Source organism: Gopherus evgoodei, chromosome 14 (assembly GCF_007399415.2).
Source record: "Gopherus evgoodei ecotype Sinaloan lineage chromosome 14, rGopEvg1_v1.p, whole genome shotgun sequence".
NCBI classification, from domain to species: Eukaryota; Metazoa; Chordata; order Testudines; family Testudinidae; genus Gopherus; species Gopherus evgoodei.
In genome coordinates this window covers 22,226,115-22,238,186 of record NC_044335.1, presented here as the reverse complement: position 1 = coordinate 22,238,186, position 12,072 = coordinate 22,226,115, and the positions used below count along the sequence as shown (strand labels likewise).

Sequence of the window (12,072 nt, the reverse complement as noted above, 5' to 3'; positions counted from 1 at the left end):
ATTAGAAAAAAAAAATTCGAGGAGCACCGCGTACATTTGCAGCACTTTCGCTTTTATTGGCACTTATCTTTTCCTTGGTAGCAAAAGTAGGTGTGGAGTGGACTTGGATTCAGAGATCGCTGCTTTCTGCTCTTTACTTCGGAGCGCTTGAATACAACTGTGGATATTTAGCACTGCGCTGTTGAGAGTAAAGAAAATGCAAGTTGCTGTGGCGTCTAGCTTCATCCGATCTCCCCAATGTCTCCGTTTCTTTCCCATCACTCCCTCTCCTAGTGACTTGCGTATTTCTTGGTATTGTTGCGCTCTTTTTCCCCCCCAAGTCCTGTTCTATCTGTGTGGGTCTTTCTCCCTTAGAGTCATTAGCTGCGTGACTCAAGAGAGACAAGGAACATGCATGTAAACCAGCACGTCTGGGGTGGGGGGGGAGAAGTTGGGGTTAAAGAGGGTAGTTGGTTTATTCACCCATGTTGGAAATGCAGTGTCTCTTTAGTCCTAATTGAAACCAGTTAGCCAAGGCATTGGCTGTACAGTAGTCTCTGTACAAAACCACTGAGCTCTCTGTATGTCTGGCTGGCTCTGGCACACCAGATTGTAGGAGCATCTTGCGGACAGGACATGTGGACAGCCTTCAGAGGGGCCGTAGAGACACGACGCTCCAAGAAACTTGTGTCCGAATCGGGCCATCAATCATCCCCACTGATTCCTGTGTCTACAGCCCTTTATGAATCAATAATGAGTCGGGAGATAGAAAAGTAAATATGCCGGGATTTCATTAGTGCTCGCTGAGCAAAAGCAGGGGTGATAGTTAACCCTTTCGCAGCTGGAGGACGAAAAAGCGTTTCGAGTCAGTGTTTAATAAGCGCCCGGGGATAGCAAAGCGACATGCACGATAGGGAAAGCCCAAGAGGAAAGCAAAGCTTGATAACAAGCAATAAGGTACAACTTGATCGGAACCCTTGCTGGTTCTGGGATAGGCTGGGTCAGTGTTTCAGTCTGCACCAAGGTGTGTATTTGTGTATTTGTATCACCTTCAGCACAGATCGCAGACAATCTGTATGGAGACAACCGGGGATCCACATAGTTTGTTGTTTTTTTTTGAAGGGTGACCGTCTCTTACTGTCATCACACAATTTCCCCTTCTGCACTAATCGGTATTCTACCTGCTCCTGTTTTAACCACACCTAGCCACGTGCGTATTGAAGGGACTTCTCACGTCTATGCTCGGTGACTGATCTGTGGGCTGTTTTCCAAGTTCGCTTTAAAAAATATACACGCGCAAGTGAACATCATTTCTCTCGTAAATCTTCTTTAGTTCTTCTAGCAGTGTTACAAAAAGTATCACATTTAATCCCTCCTCTCCTCCTCCCCCAAAAATAATCCTTTTCATCAACATCCCCAAAGAATAGGGTAGTGTGGTGGGGGTTTTACTGATCACACGTCTCAGAGCAATATGTTCCTTCCGTGCCTTGTTTTTCCTAGTGAAATAAGGAGGAAGGGAGCGCTCGCTGTGTGCTTTCGGAGCCTCTGAAAATGCCCGCAGAGCCTGAGAGGTGCAATGCTCACACAGCTTTAATCTGGTGCAGTGTATTTCTTATGACACTGGAAGCAAACAGATACTATCTGATTGTTCCAGGGGACACCCTGCGTCCTCAAGCGCAGCTGGGTTTAGTTCTAATCCGAACGCTGCATCCGTCTTCAAAGCAGTGTGTGTGTTAGAAGGTGCTTTGCATTAAGCTTACACCCCCACGCACCCAGGCGATCTAGCTGGAGATCTCTTCTTAGTCCTCCGTGGTGCTTTTTAATTTTAAAGTGGCAGCGCTTTGGTCACTTTAAGGTCGTATTCCCACAAATCCGAGCCGGTTTTTTTTCTTAATCAGATAAATTAAAATTCATTAAGAGCACTGAACACTGCATAGACACTTCCTACATAAATGGACCTCTGCCCCCTGAACCTTTCCACTGACACAGTTATTCTGTGGGAATCCAGACTGCTAAAGCCACTATAGTGCGCCTCTCAGGCCTGTTTTCCTATTTTTTGTTGTTCAATTAGCCCTGGTGATTTATTCAATGCATGCATGAGGGGACATTAATATGCGGTGGCAGTTCCCACAAACAATATTCCTCTCAGGCTTTCTGTAGCCATAGCATGGCAAAGAAAAAGGCAATACATGGAAATACGGTTCTGACATCTTTTCTGTATAACCCACTGTCTCCCTTCCCAGTGTTAAAAGGAAGGATGACATTATATTCCTGTAGTGGTCTGTGCACTGAGATGTTTGGGATCAGGCTGCTGCCCCTTTTTAAAAGCTGAAATGCTTCTCTGTCAGTTAGCTGGGCTTCCTGTCTCTGACAGGGCAGTGATGAGTATGGGGCCTAAAGGAGGATTTTGTTGTGGGGTTACTGTATTTGCTTTTCAATTTTTCCCACACTCTGTTCTTAACTGATTTGTTTTGCAAACATGCCGTGTGTCATTCCTGCAAGGGCAGCTTGCTCTCCTTGGGAAGAGAGGCTAGTTTGGGGGGGTTTAAAGAAGGATTTAAAGTTAAAGCCCCTGTTCGCAGATGGAAAGTACCAATCCTTACCCTTCCAGGCTGCTGCTTTCTTTGCAACTTTCTAATTCCCACACCAAGGCTCTGAGCAGAACAGAGCCTGGCTGCAATTGACTTAGATAAATGATTATCACCCACTTTGGACTTTAAAGCAACTAATTGCTTAGCTGTTGGAATAGTGGCGGGGTAGGAGCGCTGGGGTAGAAGTGGAGCTGCAGTGTTGTATTCTCGCTCTGTGAGCACCTGCTGTTTACTGAACACAAGGAGTTAATATCATTGTCATGTTTCAAAATGCCAGAATAAACAAACTGGGCAGATTGAGAGGCGAGGAAGACAGTGGGAGGTGGCGTGTGCTGCACGGATTCTAGAGGAACCATATTGATCACACTTTTAAGGTTCTAGACATTTTTAAAATGTCTCGTTAGAGCATTTTAATAAAGATTAATTTCTTCCCAGCCCCCACTATAGCTCAGAAGGAGACATGTTAAACTCAGTGGGCCCATGTGCTGCTGCATCTATAACTTTAAATTATCTACACAGCCACAGTGTGAGCAAGGGAGTTGCTTCGGGGGACGGGGTAGACTGTTTTGCAGGGAAAGTACAGTACAGGCCCTTTGAAACCAAGCTTCACAGAGGGACCCTGGGAAGTGTTTGAAAGGGAAACACTGCACTACGCCTCCATTGCCCGTGAGACCTTCAGCTCTTGAATGTAACAAGCTGGCTGCCAACGTTCTAAGGTTTGCTACAGTGAGTCCATGCAAGTGTCATCAGTAAGAACCATCCTGCTGTATGATGTTGAGTTTGAAAATAGCACCTTTAGCGTCTATCAGTGCACAGCAAATCCCATGAAATTGTGTTAGAGTGGAGTTTGAAGCCAAAACTACAGTGTAGAGTAAACCATGTTAAAGGTTAGAAATTGATTTTGCAGCTCTGCACAGATGTGTGTGGAATGATGACCCTCGTTGTAGAATTAAAATAAACTTCCAAAAAATCACTTTTAAAACCCAATGATGCACGTCACAGATCAGTTTAGCTGGATTATGCCCTTTAGATATATATTTAAGGTGCAAGAAAGTTTAAACAGAAGACATTAGAGAAGTAAACCCTTCAAAGAAATGCCATTTCAATTATTTTAATAAGCAAAATAGGAAACAATTTTAATAACCAAAAACAGAAACCAGTCTGAATAAAACTACAATAGACCAGGTTTTTTAATATTTTTCATATCATAAGCAGGATTTGAAATTGATCCCTTCAGAACTTTACATGAAATAAAAACAATTTTTTTCGCTGCTGCAATGTTTTGATTTCAACACAGTTGAATCAGTAAAAACCAAAGATCGTTTTCTGATGCATGATTAATATCCACAATATTTAAAACTGCAAGCACCATGCTGTTCATTACAATCTTGTTATTACTGTTAATTTAAAAACTAATACAAACGTAAAATGCATCCGGCCAGCAGTGCCAGCAATCAATCCTAAAAGGAAACTAAAATAAGTTTTCATTTTGGTATTTTTGTCAGTGCAACGTAAAATCCTTTTTCTGACCTGCAGGAGGGAAAAAAAAGTAACACTCATAACACTCTAAGCTACTACTATACAACTACAAAGAAATTTGGCCAAAACTTTTGCTGCATGGGGAAGCAGAGAAGCAGATTAAAAATCCTATTGCAAATAATACACTTAAGTTGCAGTATGTCTCTTTAAAAAACGTTTCAGTTTTCTATACATTCCAAGCCCTTTCATCCTCTGTTGCCATTGATAAACCTAACTGAAATCAGAACTGGAACTGATACATGTTATTGTTGTGTACTGTTCCGCCTACAGCGATTGCAACTGACTCATGTCGTCCTGGGTTTTGGAAATCAAGAATCGATTGTTTCTTAAAAGAAAATACATTGTAGATTCTGTTTCCTGAGTGTATAATAATCAGAGAAAAATATGGCCAAAGCTATGCGCACTGCTGTCTGATGACTGTCCTGACATCCAGAGTAATAGGTTCGCTGCCACTTAAATTGTGGAGTAGGATATAGCTGCTAGGCTGCTGGCCTTTTTCATATTATTAAGTTTAGGTTTGTCAATGCAATCGAGTTGCTTTTATTCTGCCCCAACAAACAAAAACCAAAATGAAAACTAAAGAAAAAATTACAACTTAAAAGTGCACCAAATATACAAAGTTGCTTTCTGAATGCAAATACAAAAATGCCCATGTTTTTTTATTCTCTTTACTTTAATAACAAACCATATAACCAGCCTGATGAAATGTTATTTTGTCTTCCTTTGCTGTTTGATGTGGCAGATATTTACAAGCTAACAACTAGAACAAAACAAAACAAAAAACCCCAAACAAAAAAAACCCAACAAAACTGCACAAGTAGTAAAAAGTTGATAACTTGTGATGCTTTTTTCTTATCAATGAAACAAAGCTATGAACGATGATCAACATGCTAAAGTTAAACAAGAAAATGGTACAAAATAGAAATTACCATACATGTCCAGCATGCAGGATTAATATTTTTAATGCAGATTTTCGTATTTTTTCTATATAATCAAGCAGGCAATAAAACTGATGTTTTTTTCTTGTCTTGTACTGAATGTCCCATCTGAGTCCCGTAACTATTTCTCAAAGCAGGCAATATATGAGGGCTTTGCATATATTGTCCTTTACTTATTCGCCTTTCCAAGCAGGTAAAATGTGCATACGCTGCTGCTGCATGACTCCCAAGCAGGTAATATGTTATAGATCGCATGTTCATTGTCCCTTAAAAAAAACCAACGAGCCCATACAGTTCTGAAAGCAAGCGATCTATACAAACGCTTTACATGTCCTTCCTTTCTTCTGTTTCTTTAACTGGCGAACTAAAGATAAAAGTTGCACGTTTCTCTCTCTCTCTCTCTCCCCCACCTACCCCCAGCCTACTTTTCACAGCTAATCTATAAAGACAGGAGGCTGCAAATATTAAGTCTCTCTCCTTCCTCTCTACTCGAGCAGGCAGATGGATGGAGATGTCAGAGGAGGATGGGAGAGGCGGAGGGGGAGATCGGGGGGGTTGTGTTTAAAGGACTCACATGAAGAACTCAGGAGAAGATGGGTTGTCACTGGTGGATCCGGCCTCCCTGAAGCCATTGCTGGCAAGTTTCTCACACTTGAGCTTGTAGGCATCTCTTTCTCTGGCCAGTCGGGTCACCTCTTGCTTGAGCTGTTCCACCTGCTGGATCAGCTGGGTCTTCTCGTTCTCCAGATGGTGCTTCTGCTGGACTCGCTTATACCTGCAGGACTGGGCATAGCCCCTGTTCTTCAACGTCCTCCTCTTCTGCTTGAGGCGGATCACCTCGTCCTTGGTGAAGCCCCTCAGGTGCCTGTTGAGCTCCCTCACTGACATGGAGACCAGCTGTTCGTCCGAGAACCTGTCTTCCACGCTGTTGGAGGAAGGGTGCTGCTGATGGGCGTTCTGCAGCTGCTGGGAGGAGGTGGAGGAGGTGGAAGGGGTGGGAGACGCCTGGTGATGGTGGTGGTGGTGATGGTGATGCGGGTGCCCGCTGTTGGCCAGGTCTTCGTGGGTGACCCCCGGGTACTGGTGGTGGTGCTGCTGCTGGTGATGATGGTGGTGGTGGTGGGCCCGGAAGCTCTCAAAGCTTTGCAGCTGCTGGGGCATCTGGTGGGACCCGATGAGGGCTTCCACCGCGTCCTCCGGAGTGAGGCTGAGCGCCTCGGGGTTCATCTGCTGGTAGCTGTTGGCCATCCAGTACAGGTCCTCCAGGTGGGTCTTCTGCTCGGTGGGGCTGAAGCTGGGCGACGAGGGCACCGAGCTGCAGGGCGTGCTGATGGGGGTGGAGGAGACAGAGCCGGCCGGCTGCAGGCGGGTGCAGTGGCGGCCGGGCCGGTCGGCTCTGCCCAGGGGCTCCTTCTTCACGTCGAATTTCATCAGGTCGAAGTCGTTGACGTACTCCATGGCCAGGGGGCTGGTGGGCAGCTCGGGTCCGATGCTCAGCTCGCCGGCCATGGCTGTCTCGCAGGCGCCTCTGGGTTGGAGCGCTCACTCCAGGGCACCGTCCGGGGGGAGGGCTGGCCGCGCTCCCTCGGACTGCAGGTCAACTTCGCTGCTGCTGCTGCTGGCTGGCTGAGGGCAGCCAAGCCAAGCGGGCGGAGGAGGCGGAGGCACCCTGGCCGCGAGGCGTGGGGTAGCGGTGTCTGCAATGCAATGCGGGCTGCAGCGGCTCCCACGGCTAAGAAAACCCCACGGTCGAGGAGGAGAGGAAGCAAGCAGCAGCAGGACCCTCCCCACCGCAATGCTGGCGTTGCAGGTTGGCCTCCTTTGCAAAGGAAAAAGCAGGAGAGATTCTGTGCCCCGGTTGGGGTCGGTTTGTAAGTCCTGAGCCTCGGCCCCCCCTCCACTGCAGACGCAGAGCCGGAGCCCGCTGCAACTTTCCAGGCAGAGCAGCGGGCGGCGTGTGCTGGAGGGTTGCTGTTGGATGGGTTATTTTGGTGGTTGGAGTTTTTGTTCCCTCGCTCTCGCTCGCAATGAAGGGAAGGGGTGGGGGAGGTGGGGAAATCTTGTCTCTGCTTTAGCTGCCGCCTCCAGCTCCTGTTGTGCAGCTGTGATTTGCGAGGCAGCCCCCCTGGCTGCTTATATTCCTTTTCTGATGACACTCAGGGAAAGAGGGCTGGGACCGCCAGGCAGCCTCTCCAATGGGAGCTCGGCCGCGGAGATCCTGGGGCTGCCGGAGGAGGGGCCAGGCTCCCACAATGTGACAGCTCCCAACGAGTCAGCTGACTAGCAGCTGGAGAACAAGACCAGGCAGCAACTCCAACCCCCCTTTTTTTTCTTTCATGTTTTAATCTTCCCACTTTCTCTCCCCGATCTGCTCCCCCTTTTTCTGTCTTTCTCCCCTCCCTTTCTCTCTTAGCCGGTGTAATTTACAAAGAAGGAGCGGGGGGCAATCCAGCGTATGTTTCACTTGCTGGCCATCCCTTTGTTCTAAATATAACAAAGTCCCTCTGCCCACTCTGTTTTGTGAAGGTGGGAGGATGGAATGGTTTGAGTGCAACTTTTCAGTGTCCACTTTCCAGGAGTACAGTCAAAACACTTAATCTCTTGCAGGATTCAACTGTGATCGTTGCATGTTTGTGTGTGTGTGTGAGAGAGAGGGTTAGGAAGAAGACGAAAATAAAAAATATTTGCCCACAGTCTGTGTGTGCCAGCTGTCGTTATATAATCGAAGAAAACCTCAAGTTAAAAATACCTCCCCAAAGTAAAGCAGTTAGCACTGGCTCAGACTATTGCAAATCTCGGGGCGAAGGGGAAAATATACTGTAATTACATTTCAAGTTATAAGGAAGATCTTTGATTTCCTCTTCTGCTCCTTGAGTGACTGCATGCAAAGAAGAATGGGCTTGTAAGATTTTTTTGTGGGGGGGGGGTCCAGTAACAGAACTGTGTTTTTTGTCTGAACATTTTGTAACGATTAAAGGAGATTAAGGCTTTTTAAAAAACACTGTTTTTACGCTCAAACAGACATAAAGGACGACCCCAAGTGGCCGTCTTGAAAAAAGCACCAGCTATTGGAGATAAAAAGAGGAGCACAGAGAATTACAGCTGAAGATTGGGGGGTGGGGTGAGGACGGCAAATCGGTGTAAGAGGAACAGAAACAAACAAGGAACATTTCTGAGTAATGAGCTTTAACCTCTGCCAACAGGGTTAATGTCTCCCTTTAAACCCCCAAATGGAACATAGAGAACGTGTTGAAATGATCATTCTCTGTTTGAGTCTGCTGGGTTTCCTTCATCCACCTGTCTATTTCGACATCCACAGTAATAATACCACTGTCGTTTTTCTGTCTGTGTCATTATTCAACTACTTAGTTTCTGATGCAAACACAAAAGTCAAGGCTGATTTTCATGATGGACAGAAGCACCTTTCAGAAAAAAAATGTTATGTTACTTTTTTCCTCCTCTCCTGAAAAAGAGTCTATTCAAATCTCAAACAGAAAAAAAAAGCAGGAATATTTAAAAGTAGCCCAGAGCTCGATCTCAGATCTGCTGCAGCACGGGAAGAGTTAATGTAATATACACTGGGTGTTTTTTCAGCTCCAATCCCAGTGGTTATTTCTACTTTTTCAGCCTGGATCTTAGGCAAAATGTGTTGACTTGCTTTATTTGTGTTCCGTTTAAAATGAAGCATACACGGGGTCGCAGACAGAAATGCAGAGCTCTCAGAAAGTTATAAATATCCCAGTTAGAACAATCAAAACTTCGTGGACAACGCACGAATTCGGGGGAGGGGGGGAGGACAGTTGGTAGAGGATAATGTAATGAAATACCACCTCAGTATTAGGCAGGGAGGGGTGGGGGCGGGGGGTTGTGTGGCAATGAAATGTCCGCTCGTTTCAGCTGAAAGTCTTCAGTTAAATTTGCAGGATAGATACCACCCCAGCAATAAAACTTTAGATCCGTGGTGTGAATCCGTGGTAGTCTTTAACCCCCCACTCTTCCCATGTACATGATCCGGAAGGTTTGTCCTCACCAGGGGGCCAAAGTGCACCTTAGCTGTCCCCGTTCCAAATCCCAACTCGCGTTGCATTTTAATCACATCTAAACAAATACAATATCTCCCCCCTGCAGCTTCTCCTCTGCGCGCAGGCAGAGTGCACAGTGCCACGCTGGGCAGGACATTTACTCTTGTTCCTTTCTAAGCGGGGCTGATCCTACTTGGCAAACTAGCCCTGCTCGGTCTCGTTGGCAAACACGGGGAGACCATGAGTTCAAATTCAGTCGGCTGCGCTTCAGGCGGAATGCCTGATTCGCAGGCATCCTGCAGTCGGGGCGCGTTGCTTTGTTGTTTAAGGAGCTCGGGGTACAAAGGTGTGGGGGGGGGGATTCTCTTTCAAGGGTGTGTATGTTCAGAAGGCCGATGGGCTCCCCCAGAGCACACTGGAACCAGTTGGTTGGGGAAAGTTTTTTAGAGGGAGCTTTCAGAGGCGGCAGAAAAGACAGCGCCCTGAAGAGTCTCTCCTGGCTCTCTCTGGCACTTACTTGGGGCTTTTAAGCTTTTGCAATGGGCGCCAGTGTGAATCCCTGGGTGGGGGGGGTGTGATTATTTAGGTCCTGCTGGGTGCCCTGTGACAGCAGCATGTTAAACATTACAGTTGTAAAGGGTGGGAGTGAAGGTTGCTGGAGAGAGGGGAAATCTGCCGAGCATTTCGAAGGTGTCGTTCATTTAGAGCGAGTAAGCAAAACCTTTCCAATGCGCCATCAGATGAGGTGATACTTTCCCGTTAATGACTGAGGTATATTCGCGAGGTGGAGCTACTGGAGGACCGAGGAAGCATTGATCGGATAGCTCTCTATCCACTCCTAATACAGTTCAGCGTGTCACTATGTTATGTTCCCCTTTGCTTTACCGTTTAAGCTTTAATCTGCAAATTGGGGCTGTAGGTTAACTTCTAAGTATATATTCGTCATTCTAGAATATCTAGGGTCTATTTTACTGCCATTAGATACTTGCACGTTAATAGTTAAGAAACTGCCTCCCACAAAACTTGTAGCATTACATCAGGCGGCTGGAAAAGACCTTCTGAGCGGTGATTTAGTTTATTGTGGACTTTGATTTCAATAATCAAACCTTAATCAGCCCCGGGCTTGTGCATGGGGAAAATCTTCCTTTTGTCGGACCCCGTTTGGCGTCAGGACTCTGAAGGACGGTTAGACAAAAACCATACGCAGAGCGTTGCAAGAAGCCTGCAGACGCTAGACCACTTCATCAATACACACGTGGAAGAGGGGCCCTCTGCCCTAGAGACAAGTTACTGAACAACCCATCTAGGGAGCGACTTCCAGAAACAGCCCTCTCCGTCATCTAAAATCACCATTGCAATATGTTAAGCATCCACCTCAGTTAGAGACTTCAGTGCTAATGCATCGTCCAGTACCTTCGCTCAAGGAACCATCATTCTATCAGGAAAGTGATACAGACAGATCCCAGCGCATGGCAATGTCTCGCCACACACAGCTCTATACTGTAGCTGGTACACTTGAAAAAAATGGTAATTTTGGAGCTTTACAATTTTTTTCAGGGTATAAGATGCTCCATCACTTAATAAGCACCTTCAACAACTGAACCCCAGACTAAATAAAACCCTAATTGTGTGAGGATGCGGGGAGAGGGCATGGAAGGGAGATTTACTCCATCTCTATGGCTTCATAGCTCAGCTATACAAATCGCATCCCCCCACCTCCGAAATCATACATGCAAACTTCTTTCATTGTGACCCAGTTTCAATGCCAAACTGTGGTGTTGATTTTAATACAAATAAAAATACAGGCTGAGGTCGGGCATAGATTTTAAAGCACATTTTGAAGGTTCATTTCAAACGTGCCTCACTGCTTTCCCCGCGCGTCAGAATCACGGAGTTCAAACCTCTTTACAGAAGAAATTTCATTTAATCTCAGCCATAACGCTAGCCGAAGGTGGGAGGAATTTAGAGCCACTGAAATTTAAAGATCGCTTTTTAAAAATCTCGTGCAGATACATACCTCAGTCCGTGTGGTTTTGGGCTGAATCCTAGATTAGACATTTTTGGAAGGAGTCATGTTACGTTCGCAGCCCTAAATTCTCTGTGTTAGGAACACGATGGATAGGTTCAAAAAAGTAAGAAGGAAAAACCGATTTAAAAACAAATATAAAATCTCTCCTTTAAAATACCCCTCCACCCCACCGCTGCTAATTCTTTAGCGTCTGCTGATTGATACATTTCACGCCGAAAAAAAGTTTTCCCCATATAACCTCTTAGTAGGATGTTTTGTCTGAAGTTAGTTTTGTGAAGAAACAAAAACAGATAGAACAGAAAATCGGCACTGCTGGGGAGGTGGGAGGGAAAGGACAGCACTTTGCCCCCTCGTACTACTTTTTTTTTTTCCAAAAAAATTTCCAAAACTGCCAGCAGATACCGTGTTGTGCGTTATGTTTTCCTGCGTACGCCGCAAGAGACCTGGTTAATCATCTATTGCAGCTACGTTTGCATCAGAAAGGAAAGTGTTGATGGTTGTTGGTTTGGCTTAATGGAGATGGCCCACGAATTTAGGATTAAATTACTAATGGTAATCGTAAATCTTTTTCTTTCTCTTTTTTCTTTTCTTTGCTGGGATTGTCAAAATAAACGTGTAACATTCTTTGAGAAAAGTCTGCCCAGCAGTTTTGCTGTATAATACAGGCTATTGTACTGTCCTGAGTTAACTGAAACCTCTCGATTTTAGTTTGAAACAATTCAGTCACAGCCAGACAGATCCCAGTGCTAACTCTAGACACGTTTTGCAGGTGGGTCTGTGAGAAGGAAGTGGACAAGACTTCAGAAGGGTAGGTTTTTTTCAAAGCATTGACAAGAATTAGGGGACACGATTTTTTGCTGGAAAATAAGGGGATATTGCAGCCAAGCGGACCAATATTGCGTGTGATTAGTGCATTAACGTAATGCTTCAAGCATAATTAAAAACATGAACTCGTCTGTTTTTATTGGGTGGTT

General features: G+C 45.6%; 1 protein-coding gene across 1 annotated transcript; it reads right to left on the bottom strand.

Annotated features, from left to right (window-relative positions):
- Positions 1 to 3,674: 3,674 nt before the first annotated feature.
- Positions 3,675 to 7,135, bottom strand: MAFB (MAF bZIP transcription factor B). Its single transcript, XM_030533713.1, has one exon. The coding sequence runs from the start codon at positions 6,554 to 6,556 to the stop codon at positions 5,618 to 5,620; it is 939 nt and encodes a 312-aa protein (XP_030389573.1). The 5' UTR covers positions 6,557 to 7,135; the 3' UTR covers positions 3,675 to 5,617.
- Between the last annotated feature and the right edge of the window lie 4,937 nt (positions 7,136 to 12,072).

Bases quoted from the DNA above. Each gene is read 5' to 3' on its own strand.
- MAFB (XM_030533713.1), bottom strand. From the start codon at position 6,556: ATGGCCGGCGAGCTGAGCATCGGACCCGAGCTGCCCACCAGCCCCCTG.